The following is a 19,361-nucleotide window of genomic DNA, read 5'->3' as shown; positions in this document are numbered from 1 at the left end:
AGACAAGGAGCGAAGTGGCTTTGCCCAACCACAAACTCTCCTACCCCTGCATGGATCATTCTGGAACGCCAACTCTACAATGAAATGTTTCTACAATTTGCTTCTTTTCTTACATCTCCTCCTTGCATACGCAACAACAAGATACTTTCCTCTACTATAGTGGCTCTTTCCGAATTGGACAAGATTGCACCGAATCCATGGAACTCTACTACACTCTCTCCCATCTGGCTAAATCCTCAGGTAAAAATCCAAGGTCAACATGTGGAATGGAAGTCATGGATCAAGTGTGGTATTTGGGCCATATCACAAGTCCTAGATGTTGGTAAGTTGGCCTCTTTCGCTGTATTATCCACTAAATATGCTCTACCATCGTCTATGTTCTTTCAATGGTTTCAGCTTCAACACAGCCTTCAATCTTTATTGAAGAATACACATCTATCAAGTGTCACACCCACTATTTTGGAATGGTGTAGATTATATGGTGGTGTTAAGGGTGAAGCCTCTAGATGGTATAAATTGTTGAAAGGGTCTATTTACCACTGTCCTAATGCATTATATAGTATTTGGGCTCATGACACCTCTGTACACCTCTCCCCCACGGATTGGGAATCCCTATGGCTCAGAGCCTTTGGTTTGCTAAAGGCAGCTTCTATCAAACAATTGGTACTTTTTCTTTATCACAAGGCTTACTGGACCCCTTATAGATTATCGAAAGTTTCACCTACTGTCTCAAATTTGTGTTGGTCTTGCTCAGCTGATGTTGGTACATTAACCCATATGATATTCTCTTGCAGTCTTTTAAAATCATTTTGGTCTAAAGTATGGACTACTATATGTGACATTTTACCTATTACTGATCCCCTTGATTATTCCATTGTTATATTGGGTAGTGTGGCATTATCCTCAAAATTAGACAAAAATGGAGTTAAACTCTTGCATTGCTTATTAATAATTGCACTCAAGACTATATTATCACACTGGAAAGACTTCTCAACCCTTAATTACCACGAATGGTGGAATACCGTTTGCATATATGCGAAGTATGAAAAATCGATTGCAGAAAGAGACACTTTCTCGTTCTCTTCATTTACAAAGATGTGGTCATACTTATTGTCTTATGTTGAACGCTCTCCTTAAAACATATTAATGTGTTTATATGCTTATCGCACATAATACGATACCTTGCCTGTTTAATACATGTCTGTTTACTCTAATGCTTGTAATTTTGGAAGCGTGACAGTTTTTCTTGTTTTCTTATTCTGTTAATATTATTGTATTTCTTTACTTGAAACTTCAATAAAACTTATTGAACTAAAAAAAAAAAGAAATATGATAAGCGGGTTAACACATTTTAATAAACTTGAAACTTGAGAGGTTTTTTTTAAATGTCAATGATTGAAATCTAAAACCAATAAGTCTCAGAACTTTGAATGTGGCTGGTCTTGAGCAGGCTTCTGAGAGCCTTTTCCTCTCAATAATACTGATGGTCAACTTGCCGTGATAAAAACTGGATTGTTCAGCATTGTGACTGAGAATCTTAAGAGACTCCAGTTTCATCTTATAGTTTGAGTAGTCAATTCATATTAGGCACCATAGGGACAATCTTAGTACACGTGGCCCTTGTGTTTGAAATCATTTGCCTACTAACCTTTGACCTTGCAGTCCTTTGCTCCTGAAACCAGCTTGTCCATGTGCAAATCCAAGCAAGTTATGGTGCCAGTGTGACCATAAAAAATTTTCACACATGCCCCTGTGTGCAAGTTCCAGTATCTGAGCAATGAGATAGATAGATTTTGTTACATGTTGCTCAATCTGATTTGTAATAACAAAAAAAATATGATTTTAACTGGATCAAAAATACTTGCATGAATAAATTCCAAATCGGTCATTGGCAGATCCAAAGCTGGATCCCAAACCAGGCTGAAGAAGGGCTGTCCAACAGAAATTCTATTTCTGAATTATTAAGAACTGTTATACCTGCTTGCTAGTAATCCCTCTGCCCTCCTGACTCTGAAATCTCTATAGTCTACCATGTGGCCCCGAGATACCTAAATGGAGGTGCCCAGTTACAGAATTTCTCTCTTTTTGTGTTGTGAGAGAACAATGGGGTATAAATCCAGAGCACAAAAGCACAAAAACCCAGAGCACAACAGCACATAACCTAAGGCTAACTTAATATATTGAGACACATTTCTGCCCTCTAAAAAGTAATATGAAATTGTATACAGCAGGGCTTCCCAAACTGGGGGTCACAATCCCAAATGGAGCCACGAAACCTATGTTTAGGGTCGTGAACTGGGCAGTCCCTCCATAGAGATGTAACTGGCCCTTTAAAGCACCTTCCCTGTGCAATACCCTCCCACGTTACCCGAGGTGAGTCTGTGTCTACTCTTCCTTCAAATCAGGCTTCAAAACCTGACTCAAAGCCAGCCTAGAGTCTGTGACACAGTCTTTCCTCCTTCACCCCGTTTTACACTCTTTTCCTCCACAGAGTTCCAATAAATTGTAATTTCTCCAACATGCATCTTCCTGATCCCATCCATTCTTGCAGGTGCCAGTGAATGCTGAGCACCCCCAATATTGAGTAAGTGTCTTGACTGTGTCCAGAGAAGGGTCTTTTGTATTGTGTTTGACATCTTTGATCATTATGGGATGATGGAATATGTAAATGCATTTCTTAAGGTTTATGTAAATGCATAAATGTAAATGCATTTCTTACTGGTTTTTCAGTAGGACCCATAACTAAACCAGCAACTTAATAGTGGCCTTCAATGTTCATAATTCCTCACTATTATCCATTAAGGATTCTAGAAATAATATTCATTAACTGAACCAAGGGCAGCCCAAGAGAGAAGCAAAGGGATATGGGACCATCTGCAGAGACTCATTATAAGACCTCATTTGCACAGCATAGAAACATGACAGCAGATAAAGGCCAAATGGGCAGCAGATAAAGCCCAAATGGGCTATCTAGCCTGCCCATCCGCAGTAACCACATAGAAACATGACAGCAGATAAAGGTCAAATGGCCCATCTAGTCTGCCCATCCGCATAAGTCAGTAGAGGTTGGAAAAGCGGGGCTGTGTATAAGTAGGATTGCCAGCAAATGGAGGATGGACTGAGACATCCAGGTTTTATTTCCATTGAAAACAATAGAAGTAAGGAGGACAGATTGAGACATCTGGGTTATACTTCCATTGAAAGCAATGGAAGTAAAACCTGGATGTCTCAATCCATCCTCCTTTTTCTGGAGCAATATGGTAACCCTATGTATAAGGTTCATAGTTGCTCCTTGGTAGGACCAGCCTTGAACTAAACCACAGAGCAGTATTCAATCAGCTCCACGACGTGAAGGGAGCCAGAGAAATAAAGGCCTGGCTCACCTAATGCTGAGGTCAAAACTCCCACTGAGAACAAAGCCTTTTTCTTCGCAGAGAAAAATGGCCCGGATACTTCCAGCATGCCCATGTATGACAAGTGGTACATTCTTCTTCAGAGTTATATCCAGAAAACGCACTTTTCGATCGATGGATCCAAGAGCTACCAACTTCCCTCCATTGTAGTGAATGACTCTCTTGGGATCGCCTCTTGAGTTATTAGCAGAAAGAGAGAAGGAAATTAATTGATAAGCATTAATTAATTCTCATTATAAAACCATAAAAACTGAAGAACACAGCATAGTCCACAATGGCAAGGGCATCGCTTGGTGATTTTAAAATCCAGGAGAGCAAATCATCAGCATTTTGTCCTCTCCTACTCTACACAGATGAAATTATCGACATATCAGTATATTTTTAGAGCCTCTATGGACTGCGTTTTTATAAAGTAAGATCTCCTGTTAGGTTCTTGGCTAGATCTTTATCTTTCTTTATTGTTAGTGAGCATTTGTCATTCTGCCATTTATGGGCTATATTATGGTGGTTGCATTCTAGAATTTCAAAGCCCTGAACAACGAACTTTCTAAAATAAACAGTGACAAATTATTAGGTTAGCAGGGTGGGGATGAACAGCATAGTATAAGTTCCAGTTTACAACAATGAAGTAAGCTAACAGTACACATAAGGTACGTATAAAAGAACAGATCCTATTAGCAGAGATGCCAGGTTTGGGAAAGACCTGGATTTCTTAGCACCCAATCCTAGTGCATTATGGGACTTGCAGCAATGATTTCAACGGCAAGGATCAGGCACTACAAATCCCACACATTGTTCTGGGACATAAGTTCAAAACCAGGGGTGTCCCAAAATCTCTAGCCAGTAACTGGGTAACTTTGACACCTCTGCATTAGCCCTATGAATACATTAACAAGAGAATACTTCTCTATAGTTCATAACAATCCTGTAGTAATCGTACTTTAAGGGCCTGGTTGCATTTCCTATTTGAAGATTCAGATTGCAAAAGTTACAGGCAAAGAATTCCAGATAGATGGAGCTACACAACAAAAGGCCTCATTAGGAGCAAAATCAAGTCTAACGTTCTATTACCCTTTTCCTAATTCCTCCAGCTTCTCTTTCTCCCTCCTCTGTCTCTCATGTGTTCCCCAAGTTCCTTTCCTCCTTTTCATTTTCCCATCTCTTTCTTGCCAGTCTAATTCTAGTCCTGACAGATGGGGGCAGTTCTATAAAGAAGGGTTGCCACAAGAAGGCTCAGGTTTGGATGTAAATGACCTGAATACAGACATACACAGGTATGTATGACATTTATCTGGCTATGTGCTATTCTGTACATTTGCACATACCTTCAAGAGCATTGTGTTTTGCAGGTAGGCACCTACAAGGGCGGAGTTAGGCCAGGGCTCATATTTATTCACATAATTTATAGAAAACTATAAGCTAAGTGCAGTAACCCCAGTTCTAGTTGTGAGCATTTACACCACCTGTGTGGCTGGTGTGCGTGCATGTGCTTAAATATATCTATGAGCATATGTATCCAGTTTTGCTAGTAGGCATTTGTTTAACACCAGATAAGGACTGTTAAACCCATCTAATCTGCCAGTTTACTTCACGGGAATAAGCGGTTATTCTCAGTTGCATTCTCTTCTTTTTTTATTTTTTTTTATTTCATTGCTTTACATCTAGGGATTCTCTGTGCTTATCTCATGCTTCCCCACTTGTGAATATCTTGGACTCTTCCTCACTTAACATTCTTATTCATTCTCCTATTATTTTCAAATTTGACTACTGTAACGCATTGCATTACATTAGTGATTTCTATTCCGCCTTTACCTTGCGGTTCAAGGCGGATTACATAAGGATTGTTATGATATTAAGAAGTACATATTGTTAAGATAGTAAGAAGTACTTAGGGAATAGTTTGAGCATTTTCTAATTTGCTAAGGAGTAGTTGGTATTGCAGGAGGAGTTTGGAGCACTTTTGGTTGTGTTATATTGGTTTTATGTATTTTTTGAAGAGTAGGGTTTTTGTTTCTTTTTTGAAGATTTTGTAGTCTGTGGTCGAAGTCAGCACTGTATAAGGGTATTTGTCACAAAGATATCCATCAGCTACAATTGATACAAAACACCGCCATAAAAATGATTGCAAATAAGAAAAAATTTGATCATGTTATCCCTCTGCTCAAATCTGCTCACTGGTTACCAATTTCATACCGCATCTATATATATAAAATCGGAGGTATGTATGTGTGTATGTATGTGTGTGTGTATGTGTGTATGTGCCACGATCACGCAAAAACGGCTTGACCGATTTGAACGAAACTTGGTATGCAGATCCCTCACTACCTGGGGTGATATGTTCTGGGGGTCTCGCAGCCCACCTGCACACGTGGGCGGAGCTACAAACAGAAAATCAGATTTCACCCATTCATGTCAATGGAAAAAATGTAAAAAGCTGCCATTCTCACAGTAATTCAAAAACGGCTTGACCGATTTGAACAAAACTTGGTATGCAGATCCCTCACTACCTGGGGTGATATGTTCTGGGGGTCTCGCGGCCCACCTGCACACGTGGGCGGAGCTACAAACATAAAATCAGATTTCACCCATTCATGTCAATGGAAAAAATATAAAAAGCTGCCATTCTCACAGTAATTCAAAAACAGCTTGACCGATTTGAACGAAACTTGGTATGCAGATCCCTCACTACCTGGGGTGATATGTTCTGGGGGTCTTGCGGCCCACCTGCACACATGGGCGGAGCTACAAACATAAAATCAGATTTCACCCATTCATGTCAATGGAAAAAATGTAAAAAGCTGCCATTCTCACAGTAATTCAAAAACGGCTTGACCCATTTGAACGAAACTTGGTATGCAGATCCCTCACTACCTGGGGTGATATGTTCTGGGGGTCTCGCGGCCCACCTGCACATGTGGGCGGAGCTACAACCTGAAAATCAGATTTCACCCATTCATGTCAATGGCAAAAATGTAAAAAGCTGCCAACGAAAAAACGTCTTGCCCGATTTGAACGAAACTTGGTTTGCAGATTCCTCACTACCTGGGGTGATATGTTCTGGGGGTCTCGCGGCCCACCTGCACATGTGGGCGGAGCTACAACCTGAAAATCAGATTTCACCCATTCATGTCAATGGCAAAAATGTAAAAATCTGCCAACGCAAAAACGGCTTGCCCGATTTGAACTAAACTTGGTATGCAGATCCCTCACTACCTGGGGTGATATGTTCTGGGGGTCTCGCGGCCCACCTGCACACATGGGCGGAGCTACAAACAGAAAATCTGATTTCACCCATTCATGTCAATGGAAAATTGTAAAAAGCTGCCAACGCAAAAACGGCTTGCCCGATTTGAACTAAACTTGCAACACATCTTCCTTTTCAGTTTAAGAGCTTGCAAATTCCACTGAGACTTGCATTCTCTATCACAATCAACAAATCACAGGGACAGACTATTACATACTGTGGAGTGGATTTAAGATCCCCCTGTTTTTCCCATGGTCAACTCTATGTTGCTTGCTCAAGGGTGGGTTCACCCAAGAATTTATATGTTCTTGCTCCTGGAGTTGAAACTAAAAATGTTGTTTATAATCAAGTTTTGTGTTAGTTGTATTGTATTCATTTTGTCAAATATTTCACATTATAATTTGAATATTGTACTTTTTATAAAGCTGTTAAAAAATAATTTCATTCACCACTATAAAGTATCTTTATTTGATTCCATTTACAGTGTTATTGCTATAATTAAATACCCGTGCAACGCCGGGGCATCAGCTAGTTATCTATAAAATAGCACTTCTCTCTTTTAAGTCTGTAGTTACTAAAGAACCGGCATTTATTCATAAACTTCTTATCTCGCATGATCCGACACGAATCTTAAGATCTTCCTCGCAAAACCATATACCTTTATTGAAAATTATTGGCTCACGTCAGGCCACTTCTTTCGCAGTTACAGCTCCCACGATATGGAACTCATTACCTTTGTATATCAGGATGGAAAAAAACTTATCGAAATTGAAGGGATTATTGAAGACTTACTTTTTCCAAGAGGCATATAACGTATAACATCTAAAAAAAAATTTTATTACATAGAACCGATCAATATTTAAGATTGCTTCCCCTTCCTACTGTGGTTTTCCCTTTTTGTACACTTTACTTTTAATTTGTAGCTCTCCCAACTTTTCTAACTGTGTCTGTCAGTCATGTCTTGTTAAGTGATTATTTAAGTTTGTCTCCCTTTATTATTATAATTGTAAAATATTTAGAAATTCTGATTTGCAATCAAATTTTTAATAAACTTGTACCTTGACATCTATCTTTATTATCTCTACTAGGAGACTGTTCCTATTTGATGCATCCATCACCTTTTTTGAGATGCCCCTCCTGAACTGCATTCTGTGACCCCTGAAAAAGTTTGTTTCTTGGTGCTAATCCTCTGTTTCTTCTCTCTTCTTCTTGGATGTACAAATTTAGGTTCTTATGCTTTAATTCTTGTGTCGTCCCTGACCCTCCTACTTCCTTCTCTTAATTTCATTTCAGAGGTGTAGCTGCCAAAAATGGACACAATACTCCCATTTAGATAAAGCCATGCCAGTGGCCTGTACAGATATTGTATAGAAAGGCCTTAATCATATATCAACTCTATTGATATAAACAGATAAGATGAAGGGAAGATAGTTTCATCAGATGCCATTTAGGCCTTTATTCGAAGTTGTGAATGACATTAGAATTAATGAATCAATTATATATGATTAACTATCTTCCCTTCATCTTATCTGTAGTGGCCTGTACAGAAGCATTGTCACCTCTTTTTCTCTCTGCACCTTAATACGAGGATTCATTTTGGTCTAGGAGCACCAGGAAGTGAGTGCTGTTGCACAGGCCACTTTGGCACTGCTGTCACAGGAAGATCTAGAAAGGTCTGTTCCATGTGCCACAACTGGGATCTGAGTAGTCCTGATCTGTACAGAATAGAAAATTACCTGGAGCAGCAGAAAAACCAGAGAATGCCTGGAGCAGCAGAATTTGTAGGTGTTTTGTGATATTTAAAAGATTTATTTGTTATTTAAAATACTTCTAACCCACCCATCTTCAGCTCAGAGTGGGACAGAATAACTGTTCCCTCCCAGCTAATATCAGTTACCACTTTTGTAGCAAGATATATGGATTGCCATTACCCTACATTCTACAATTCAATTATTCCTGTCTTAACAGTCCAAGTAAACCAGCTGCATAAAAGAGGTTTAAAAATGTCCATACTGGTGTGTAAGAACAAGAACATTGTATGATCCACAGTATAGATTCCTTTCTTCCAGAAGGACAGTATCGGTGTGCAACCCAAAATACGCCTCCTCCAGGTTATCCTTATGGAAGAGAAAAAGAAAGAACCGTTAACACGTAAGATTCCTGTGCTTTAGCTACGCACAGCTTCTAAATCTGGCCCTGGAGATCCCTCAGCCAGTCAGATGTTCAGGAAGTACATGGCGACACCAGGAAGTACTTCTTCACTGAAAGAGTGGTGGACAGCTGGAATAGGCTCCCAGTACAGGTGGTTGAGGCCAGCAGCGTGCAAGTTTTTAAATCATTTGGGATGCTCATGTCGGATCTCTTCGAGGGAAAAGGTCATCAGAGAGCAATTAACTAGGGGGGTGGGTCAATGGAGTGGGCAGACTCGATGGGCCTTGGCCCTTTTCTGCCGTCACTTTCTATGTTTCTATGTTTCTATGTAACTGATTCATTAGAGCTTCTCACAAGTATAGGACAAAAATTCTATAAATGGCGCTGACTAAAAAGTGTGCTAAGCAGTATTCTATAAATGACACCTTTAGTTATGCACCTAACTTAATTACTAAAAGCCAATTAAAACAGTTTTAAGATATACTACAATTCTATGCGGATTACAAATTATTCAGGTACTCAAGCATTTTTCCCTAACTGTCCCGGTGGGCTCCCACTCTATCTAACGTACCTGGGGCAATGGGGATTAAGTGAGTTGCCCAGGGTCACAAGGAGCAGTGCGGGATTTGAACCCACAACCTCAGGGAGCCGAGGTTGTAGCTCTAACCACTGCACCACACACTCCCACCCTAATTCATGCTAATTAGTGCCGATAATTGATTATTAGCACTAATTGGCTTGTTATTCAATTAAATTGCCCATGTAAAATTGAGCAAGTGCCCAAATTTGCATGTGCAATTTCTAGTGCTAAACTGTTTTAAGAGGCCTCATGGTGCTTGCCTACTGTGCCTACAACCTGAGGTAAGTTGTTTGCCTACTGTGCCTACAACCTGAGTTTAAATCCTACATTTACTTTTCTGTCAGTAGCCAGCCTCTAGCCAACTCAGCCATCCGTCCGCTTTCAATCAGTAAATGAGTCCCCAACCTTAGCTAGGTTGTAAAGCAGGGGTCTCCAAAGTCCCTCCTCGAGGGCCGCAATCCAGTCGGGTTTTCAGGATTTCCCCAATGAATACGCATGAGATCTATGTGCATGCATTGCTTTCAATGCATATTCATTGGGGAAATCCTGAAAACCCGACTGTATTGCGGCCCTCAAGGAGGGACTTTGGAGACCCCTGTTGTAAAGACTGGGGAAAACAATGGCAAACCATCCTGCTACTAGTCTGTCAAAATATCATCACAAATGGCAGCCCCCATAAGTTGTTCACAGAGGACCACATTTATCTATACATTGATTTAATATGTGTTAACCTGTAAATTAACCTGCATTAAAACAATCTATTGAATGTTCAGTTTTATTAATTGAATGTGCCAAACAAACTGAGAAAAATGACCAAATATCTAAAAACAAATGTCCAAATCTTATCCAAAAATGAACCAAAACTGTTTTACACGTATATCTGTACTGCATATCTTGGAGATCTACTACATGCAAAATACAGATCTGTAGCTTTCGTGCCATAGTCGTTTCCCATTCAGTTTACCAGTGCAGGGTTCATCTTATGCCCTTTTCCCTCCATTATTTGATCAGGTTGTTCTGTACACATGGATGGCTAGTTCCAGTCTATGTACAAAGTTTATTTGGATCTGAAATTTGCAGCATCAGCTTGCAATCACTCATCATTTGTTAAACTGAAATTAAATTTTATTTTCGGCTCCAAAGAGAAAACATCTGGCATCCATCCTTCCATCTGGCATCCATCCTTCCACTAACAGAGGTAATGGTATGTGAAATAGGATCTCCTCTTTAAAAACTTAGTCCGCCCAGTATTCGGAAAGGTTTAACTGAGCAGGAGAGACTCCTGCCCAGTTAAACCCTACTAAGTGACCTGGCACGTGATACTCAGTGGCATAGTAAGGGGGGGGGGGGGGTAGGTGGCAAACCACCCCGGGCACATCTTGGTGGGGGTACCAGCACCTCTCCACCCCCCATGCCACACGCGTGCCCTCCCCCCCCCCCCAGCAAATTCTCCAGCCTGCAGCTCACATCAGCCTGGCTCCCTTCTTAAATCACTTCTAGATCACAGGGCCAGGAAATCCAACAGCTGCGCGAGCAGCAGCCCGGAGAAGTTGCTCGCATTGGCGAAGATTTACATAGGTACGCAGAGAGGGGAATGGAGGGCATGAGTGTGGCATGGGGGCGAGAAAGGAACAGGGGGGGAGAGGAGAGCGCAAGGGGCACATCTACCCCCAGGTGCCTCCTATCCTCGCTATACCACTGCTCAGTGGCACTTAACTGGTTAGCGCTGCTGAATATTGCCACTAACCAATTTATCTCCTAACCGGTTAGGTTAGGGGCAGGGCAAGGCAGGGGTGCAGCATAGATGTTGAATTGTTTTATTTACGGTTTATGGTTTTTATGTATATCCTGTTTTATATAAAGCGGGTTCCAAAACCACATAGTAAAAAAAACCACACATTGCAAAACACATACATGCAGGCACGGACTTGCCTATACTGCCTAAAATACATATAAAAAAACAATCCACCCCAACCTCACGTACAATACTCACCACCACGCCACAGATACCCACCCCTGTCTCTTTGTATCATTTATATATTCAAGTTGTAAAACTGTATTGTCCTTTCTCTTATTGATCTGCACTCTTTAACGCGAAGACTTTTTAATAAACGATCATTTCGAGATCGATTCCACAGCTGTCGTCCTTTGTGTGGGTTTCTCCTATTCAATGCCGGGTGCCATGTATGCCCCTGGCTGTGAGTGTCTCTGATGGCGCTTACCACCATGGGCTGAATAATATCAGACAAGAGTAAATCTGTGCAAAACCCAGCACAGTCAGAACCTGCCACTCACTGTCATTCATGGCGCAGGTAATCCACTGGGGGCGCGCGGTGAGCTTCTTGTTTGAGACTGCCAGGACTTTTTATCTGCAATGAGACCCTATCAGTCACCATAGTGATGTCCTTGGTTTGCAGCAATAGACCATGGCTCCCTTTACTGGTAGCATTGCTGTGCAACAACTGGATTTCCCTATCACTTAAGAGCTGCAAAAACTTCCTCCATAGCATCCCTGGCCTGGGGAACACAAGCTGGTAACTCACTTCTCCTGCACGCACTGGCCTAGCGAGAATGAGAGGCGCCCGGGGCCGTGTCGCCCCTCCCACACCCTCTTCCCCACTCCCCATGCCCGCGTCGGTGTCGGGCTCGCCCTTTGATGCCACTTCCTAGGCAAGGGACCCGGAAGTGATGGCAGAGAAGTAAAAAAGGGAAGGGGGAAGGCAAGGGGCACATGGCAGGGGGAAGAGCAGGGGGAGCAGAGAGGAGGAGGGTTGCCGGTGCCCCTAGCAAGAAGGCGCCTGTGGTGAACTGCCTCCGCCCCACCCCCACCCCTTATTACGCCACTGCCTGCATAGCAGTGCTCAGAGCTGCCACTAGATAAAGGGAGATTTTAATCAGTAAACTGGAGCTGATGAGCTGGAAGTCGCAGATAGTCTTATGTGGGGGAGGGGGGGGTGAATTCTATAATATAGGTGCTATCAATTATGCACTGATTTTGTGTTAAATGTTTATTATAATAATAATCTACCAATTCTGTCAGTGATTATTTCTTAAACAGTGTCTATATTCATTTATCAAGAATATTCAGACTGTATTCAACATTCCAGTGAGAGATCTATGAAGCACTCAGAAGCGGCTTGATTACGGGAAAAGATTTTTACCCAAAGCATTTCATTATGCCGCAAGCTTCCTCATCAGCTTCTCTGTCATATTAAAACATCTCAGCTTCCTCACTATTAATGTTCTCTCAATTATCTATGTTTATTTATTGAAGTTACAAAAAATGTTAAATGAAAATAAGTTATCTTAAGATGAATATTTCAGCCAAACCCACTGCCGACATGCATGTTTCGCTGTCTGCATCAGGGCTGGATTTTCTCTTAGATTTTCATTGCTCTCTCAACAATATGGCGCTTTAGTGGTTGAGGAAGCTTGCGGCATAATGAAATGCATCGGGTAAAAATCTTTTCCCGTAATCAAGCCGCTTCTGAGTGCTTCATAGATCTCTCACTGGAATGTTGAATATAGTCTGAATATTCTTTTATTTTATTATTTTTATATTTCTTTATTCATTTTATAATTTACAAACAAGTGTACAGTAAATATCAAACAATTAGAATACAATATCACTTGAAAATCTACCATATCATACAACAAAAGATATAGCCCCCATCCCTCCCACTTCCATATACAACAAAAAAAATATACCACATGAATATAATATCTTATCATTCATATATATTATTAACAGAAATCCAACCCTCCCCCCCAATCCACATGTAAGAATTAAAATTGGGAAAAGTGTAAATTATTCATTATAATAATTTAAAATGGTCCCCACACATCCTTAACTTTATTATAGTAACCTTTTTGAACTGCCAATGCTCTTTCCATTTTAAACACATGACATACTGAATTCCACCAGAAACAATAATTCAACCTTGTACAATCTTTCCAGTTATACGTTATTTGTTGAATGGCAACTCCTGTCAATATCATCAAAAGCGTATTATTATTAGCAGATATTTGAGGCTTAGCTCTCATCAGCATGCCAAATAAAATTGTGTCGTATGATAATGCTACATAATTTTCCATTAAATGATTTATTTGATCCCAAATAGAAATCCAAAAATTTTTAATGAATGGACAATAAAACAAGTGATCTAAAGTTCCAGCATCAAGGTTACAATGCCAACATCTATTAGACCTAGAGCAATCCAATTTTTGTAAACGAACAGGGGTCCAGAGTGCTCTATGCAACAGGAAAAACCATGTTTGCCTCATAGAAGCAGACATTGTACACTTCTTGAATATTCTTGATAAATGAATATAGACACTGATTAAGAAATAATCACTGGCAGAATTGGTAGATATTTATACTGCTGACTGCCAGATTTCTAAGAATAGTTAACTCACATTAAAATTGATTGATCTTATAATAATAATAATTGCATTTAAGCATGTGTGTGCACACTGATGCATTTAACTACCAGCATTCCGCCTAAGTAGTATTTTGTAAATATCTGTTTAACCTACAAATTCTGTATATGGCGCCTTAAGTTGTGCAAGAAAATTGATGCGCACAGCTGATTTGCATGCCCAACTTAATTGATTTATGTTAAATCTTTATATTGGAAAATATTCTGAAGCACACATATAACAATACAGTAAGGGCCAGATTCTCAACGCAGTGCTTTAAGTTAGGCAGCGGAAGCCGCCCTACTGCAGCCTAACTTAATTGGGTTTAAGTGGTGCGATAATTGGTCGTGCCATTAAAACCCAATTAAAAACTTGTTAAAAAAAGTCCCGCTATGGGGTCTACCTGACTGGTGCCTTAGTACGTGGCGCCTACCGGCGCCTAGTGATGCTGAAGGCCAGCAGTGGACGTGGTTAGGGGCAGTACTGGCCTTTGGCATCACTAGGCGACGCTCCCCACAATTTACAAAGGACAAGGTGACCAGCAGTAACCATCAAGTGCACCAGGCATCATTGTGGGATTGGAAAAATGCATGGCTCCAACATTTAGGAGACAACAACCCATGTCTTGCTGAAGGGGAATCTTTAACCTACATCTTAGGCCATTTACATCAAACAATGCAGAACCAATAACACTTCTTTTCCCCAATTTAGGCAACATCGTGCATCTGATTGTCAAAGATATCTTAGATCTTAGGATTCATTATGAAGTTACAAACTATCTTCCCTTCCCATAACCTGTTCCCCCTTCCACAACCCTACTTCCCTTCCCAAACAGAGAGGGACCCACCACATCAAAGAAAATGATCCAGGAAACCCTCTGGATGCCTGGACTCTTATGACTCCCTGCACAAAGAAACAATGTTTCAGACTCCTACCTAATCTTCCCCTCCCCAACCCCCCCCTCCCCTTCCCCAAAGCCAACAGAGGAACCCCAGCACCACCACTCACCCAAGAGTCAATTGATTTAGTAACAGGCTATGAACCCTCAGAGGTAAACAAATGACCCCTCATTCTAGTGCTTTTCCTTTGAAAGAGGCCCACCCCCTGTACATTGCACATACTAGCAGCCACTATGAATCACTTTAAAAATATTTTAAGGTTATTATGTACAAAAGCCTTTAAACAGATCCTTTGCAGTTCCCCTGACCTGCCCAGAGCAGTCATGTGCCATCGATATCACACGGTAGCTCATATGCATTGGCTCTGATCAGGTCACATTGATTCTGGTATTATGAATAAAATGATATATGGGCCTGGCAGCTGCACTTACCAACTTCCTAAGCCGATATTTCTCTGTGGGATTTGGGATGAGGTCCCCATCCTCTGAGACCTTGGGAAATGTGATTTTTCGGATCTTGGCGTAGCAAGTACTCACACCTTTCGGTGATGTGCCCTGAATGAGGAAATCCGACAGGATCAACTCCTTAGTTGGAGATGCACAAATGAATAATGAAAAGCAGACAGTACCATCATCCAGACTTTAGGAGTAATAGTTGGGGGTTACCATATGGCTCCAGAAAAAGGAAAATGGATTGAGACATCTGGGTTTTACTTCCATTGAAGGCAATGGAAGTAAAGCCCAGATGTCTCAATCTGTCCTCTTTTTTCTGGAGCCAAATGGTAAACCTAGTAATAGTGGTAAGAGTGGGGGAGATAGGAATGACCACAGTGGCCACCGAGAAATAAACAGTCGATAGCACTACAATCTTGACTTTTTCGTGATAGCAGTAAGAATGGGGAGGGGGGGGGCACAAGCAGCAGGCTAGAGTAGTTGCTTGCGCTGGTGAAAATTTTAAAGAGGTATGGGGAGGTGGGGAAGGAAGGGCACGAGCATGGCATGGGGGGAGCAGAGAGGTGTTGGTGCCCCCACCAAGATGGTGCCCAGGGTCTGCTCCCGCCCTTACTTCACCACTATCTATGCCAGGGATATTCAACTATGGTACTCATACCCATTCACCCAGATCTACCCATAGCTTTGAGCAAACTGCCAATCTAACCGCATCTCAAGAATAGGCAAACAACTATAAACTCTGCCTGTACCCAAGCAAAACAGAGATTCTTTGGGTTCATAACACAAGTAGGCAAATACTTGACTTCAAATTATCTTTTGGGAAGTATGCACCCCCCCTAAAATCACAGATTAGGACTCTCGGGATACTGCAAGACTCATCACTCACTCTGATCTTGCAAATTTAAACGACCTTTAAAAATTGTCTCTATCATCCTTGGTAGCTGCAAAATATCTCTCCATATATTGATAAGACAAGTCTGACCATAGTGGCCCATGCCATGATAATATCACGACTAGACTACTCCAATGCCCTGTTCACTGGTCTAACCAAAAAGAGTTTGCATCAGCTGCAACTAATTCAGAATGCTGCAGCACGACTGACAGAAGGTTGAAAGAGGTGTGGCCACATCACACCTTTCCTACTTGAACTACACTGGCTACCAGTACCTACAGGGCTAAACTTAAATTTCTATGTTTGATTTTTCAAGGTCCACAAACAAAATGGGCCAGAATACATAAAGAACAAGCTAGCCCTTTATACACCCTTGAGACCTCTGAGGTCCTCTTAAGGAGCTTCACTATCTGTAGCCTCATCAAAAGAAATTATATGAGGTGATACCCGCCAGGGAGCCTCTCAGGAGTGTCCCCCATACTCTGGAATTTACTCTCCGAGGGGTTACGTCTAACTCCAGCCTACTTCTACTTCAGGAAGCAGGTGACATCCTGGCTCTTCACCCAAGCCTTTAATACATTGGGTGATTGACTATACAGTGGAACCTCGGTTTGCAAATAACCCGGTTTGCAAGTGTTTTGCAAGATGAGCAAAACACTCAGCAAACTTTTGACTCGCAAACCGAGCACTGCCCCGATAAATGCTCACTTACAGTCCAGGAAGCTTCGCTTCGGGGGATTCCTCTTCCGTCTTCCGGCCAGCCTTCCACATCGGGTGCCTTCCGCAGGTTGGAGGACCTCTGTCTGGGCCTGCGCGACAGGGTGCCGTCCCGCCTGCGCGTTGCATGTGACGCGCACAGTGGCAATCATCAGCGTTGTGCGTATCGTGCGCAGCATGCGGGTGGGGCGGCGCTCAGCTGCGTGGCCTTGGGTGGGGGCTCTCCAGCATGCAGGGGGCATCCGACATGGAGGGCTGGCCGGCGGATGGAGGAGGCATCCCTTTGAAGCGGCACTGTGGGGTCTTCTTCGGATGACGGACGGAGGAGATGGCGCTGCAGCACCCGGCACCCAACAGGTACAGACCCTAGATTCTGGAACAAATCTTCGGTGTTGCCACTATTTTCTATGGGGAACTTTGCTTTGATAAACGAGCATTTTGGATTACGAGCATGCTCCTGGAATGGATTATGCTCGTAATCCAAGGTACCACTGTACATTCATTCTGCTCCAGACCTAGCTTGACACACTTAGAGGCTCATTTTAAAAACATTTAGACACATAAAATAGATTAGAATTTGATTAAGCGATCAATCATGAAAAATATTAAACTTGAAACTTGAAACTTTATGTATCTAAGTGCTTTGAAAAGGAGCCCCATATTAACTAACCCACCCCCACATCTTTTCCTAAACCTGACAGCGTGGGCTGGTATGCTAAATGCTCCGATACTCATAGGAATTGAATGGGCATCGGAGCATTTCCCGCGCATCACTCGGCTGCACGGTCTCCCATCTGTCCCAAAACACTGTTTGTATTCAAAAATAGTTTAAAAAGTTAGACATCCTTAGGGGTTAAGTCATCCAAATAGGTCATTTTCAAAAATGGATGTTTCTCCACCCCAACTTTTGGATGTCTTGCAAGATATGTCCAAAGCTGGAATTAGACACACTATTGAAAAAGCCCCTCTGCATGTTTCAGATCTCCTCACCTGAATTCTGAACCTGTGGGAGGTTTTTAAATCATTATTAACTCAATAAAAAATTCACATACTGTGGCTTATATCAAGCTAACAATTACAGCTATTCAAATTAAGTTCTGTTATAGTAGATTGTAATGGGAGGCATTTGGGGGTTCCATGATTAGTCTTTCCTCTTTCCTCATCTTTTTTGACCAGACTAGCAGTGCCTCGTGCCATCAGTTCATAGTGCCATAATCAAACCTATATTTAACCTGTTGTAATGCTATATTTAGCTTTACATATTATGACACCATTGCAAATTCTCTCTCTCTCCCATCACCAAGGTCCCATTTTTCCCCAAAGTAAAATAAAATATTGAAAACCAATCAACAGATGTTAAAAATCACTCTGACACCCATCCCTAGGGAAGTAACTATGGCGAGAACGACTAAAGAATTGCAAGCAAGTCATTTCTGTGGAATGCCAGACAGTACCTGGAGAATCATGGCCTCATTCTGAATTGCAATTTGGACCTCCTTCTCCCTCTGGATTTCTTTCGCCAGGTAACACCAGTGCAAAGAGACATGCAGGCAAGCAGACAGCGAGTCCTTATCCAAGAGACCTAGAATAATAAACCCAAACAAGGAAACTGATCACGGAGACACTTATCCTTAGCCCAAACATGCTGGTTCAGTCAGGGCCACCATCAGAAATTTCTGGGCCCCTTACTGAGCAATCCTATTGGGCCCCCCACGCACCCCTTCCGCCCCCCCCCCCCGACACCCTCCCCCTTCTTTCATGGGCCGAATACACACATACTTTTCTGCTAATGCTCCACCTAAGCCAGTCCCGTAAAATCTTCTCACGTCCATTGGGTGATTTGGCATAGAGGAGATATTCATAAAAAGAACGTCTATCAAGATCTTTACTCATAGACTGTGCCATTTGCTTTAAATCATCTTCCATCATTAATCCAAATTGCACAATTCTTTCTCTGTCTTTGTCCTGAATGGCATCTGGCCACATTGCTGGATCCTTCCAGTCAACAAATTTATGAGCAGGCGCAGAGAACGCATTTTTAAACAAATGTAGTTTATCCTTGTACTCCTTAAGTAATTTTAATCATCTATGGATATGTTTGTATGTGTATTGTTCAAATGGTTTTATTTATTTCCCCAAATTTATTTTTGTTATACGCATTGAAAATATTTGATATTGCGTTTAAATCAAAATCTCAATAAACTTGAAACTTGAAATGAGTGCCCGTGAGATTGTGGGAGGGTTAAATACTCAAAACTTAGAAGAACAATTTACTTAAAGTTTTTGCTACGCCAGCTTTCTGGTATCTTTACATACAGTGGCGTACGTAGCATATGTAACACCCGTGGCCCATCATTTTTTGGCACCCCCCCATCTGTACGAAAAACATGATTTTTAGTAACAAACCACACGTCACACATGAGTACCTAGGAAAAGGCAGCATCTTACATATTGCAGTGAGCAGTACATCAATACACCCATTGTAAAACTAAACAAGCCAGACCAATCAATCCTACACCGTCAATCCTAACAGAAAACCATGTCTTTCGAACACACAGAACACAGAAAACACCTTCGCCTAGTATGGAATATGT

The 19,361-nt window shown here is 41.6% G+C and overlaps 1 protein-coding gene across 1 annotated transcript in view; it reads right to left on the bottom strand.

Annotated features, from left to right (window-relative positions):
* Positions 1-19,361, bottom strand: part of CDRT1 (CMT1A duplicated region transcript 1) — a 45,598-nt gene that overhangs the window by 17,593 nt on the left and 8,644 nt on the right. The window contains exons 4-8 of the mRNA XM_033960793.1: positions 18,222-18,349; positions 15,138-15,260; positions 8,671-8,774; positions 3,384-3,587; positions 1,649-1,770 (exon numbers count right to left, since the gene is read on the bottom strand). Of these exons, the coding sequence (XP_033816684.1) occupies positions 1,649-1,770; positions 3,384-3,587; positions 8,671-8,774; positions 15,138-15,260; positions 18,222-18,349 (681 nt within the window). The remainder of the gene's footprint in view (positions 1-1,648; positions 1,771-3,383; positions 3,588-8,670; positions 8,775-15,137; positions 15,261-18,221; positions 18,350-19,361) is intronic.

This window comes from Geotrypetes seraphini, chromosome 10, assembly GCF_902459505.1.
Source record: "Geotrypetes seraphini chromosome 10, aGeoSer1.1, whole genome shotgun sequence".
NCBI lineage: Eukaryota > Metazoa > Chordata > Amphibia > Gymnophiona > Dermophiidae > Geotrypetes > Geotrypetes seraphini.
Note: the sequence above shows the minus strand (reverse complement) of the source record. Positions and strands in the feature narration are given on the sequence as shown.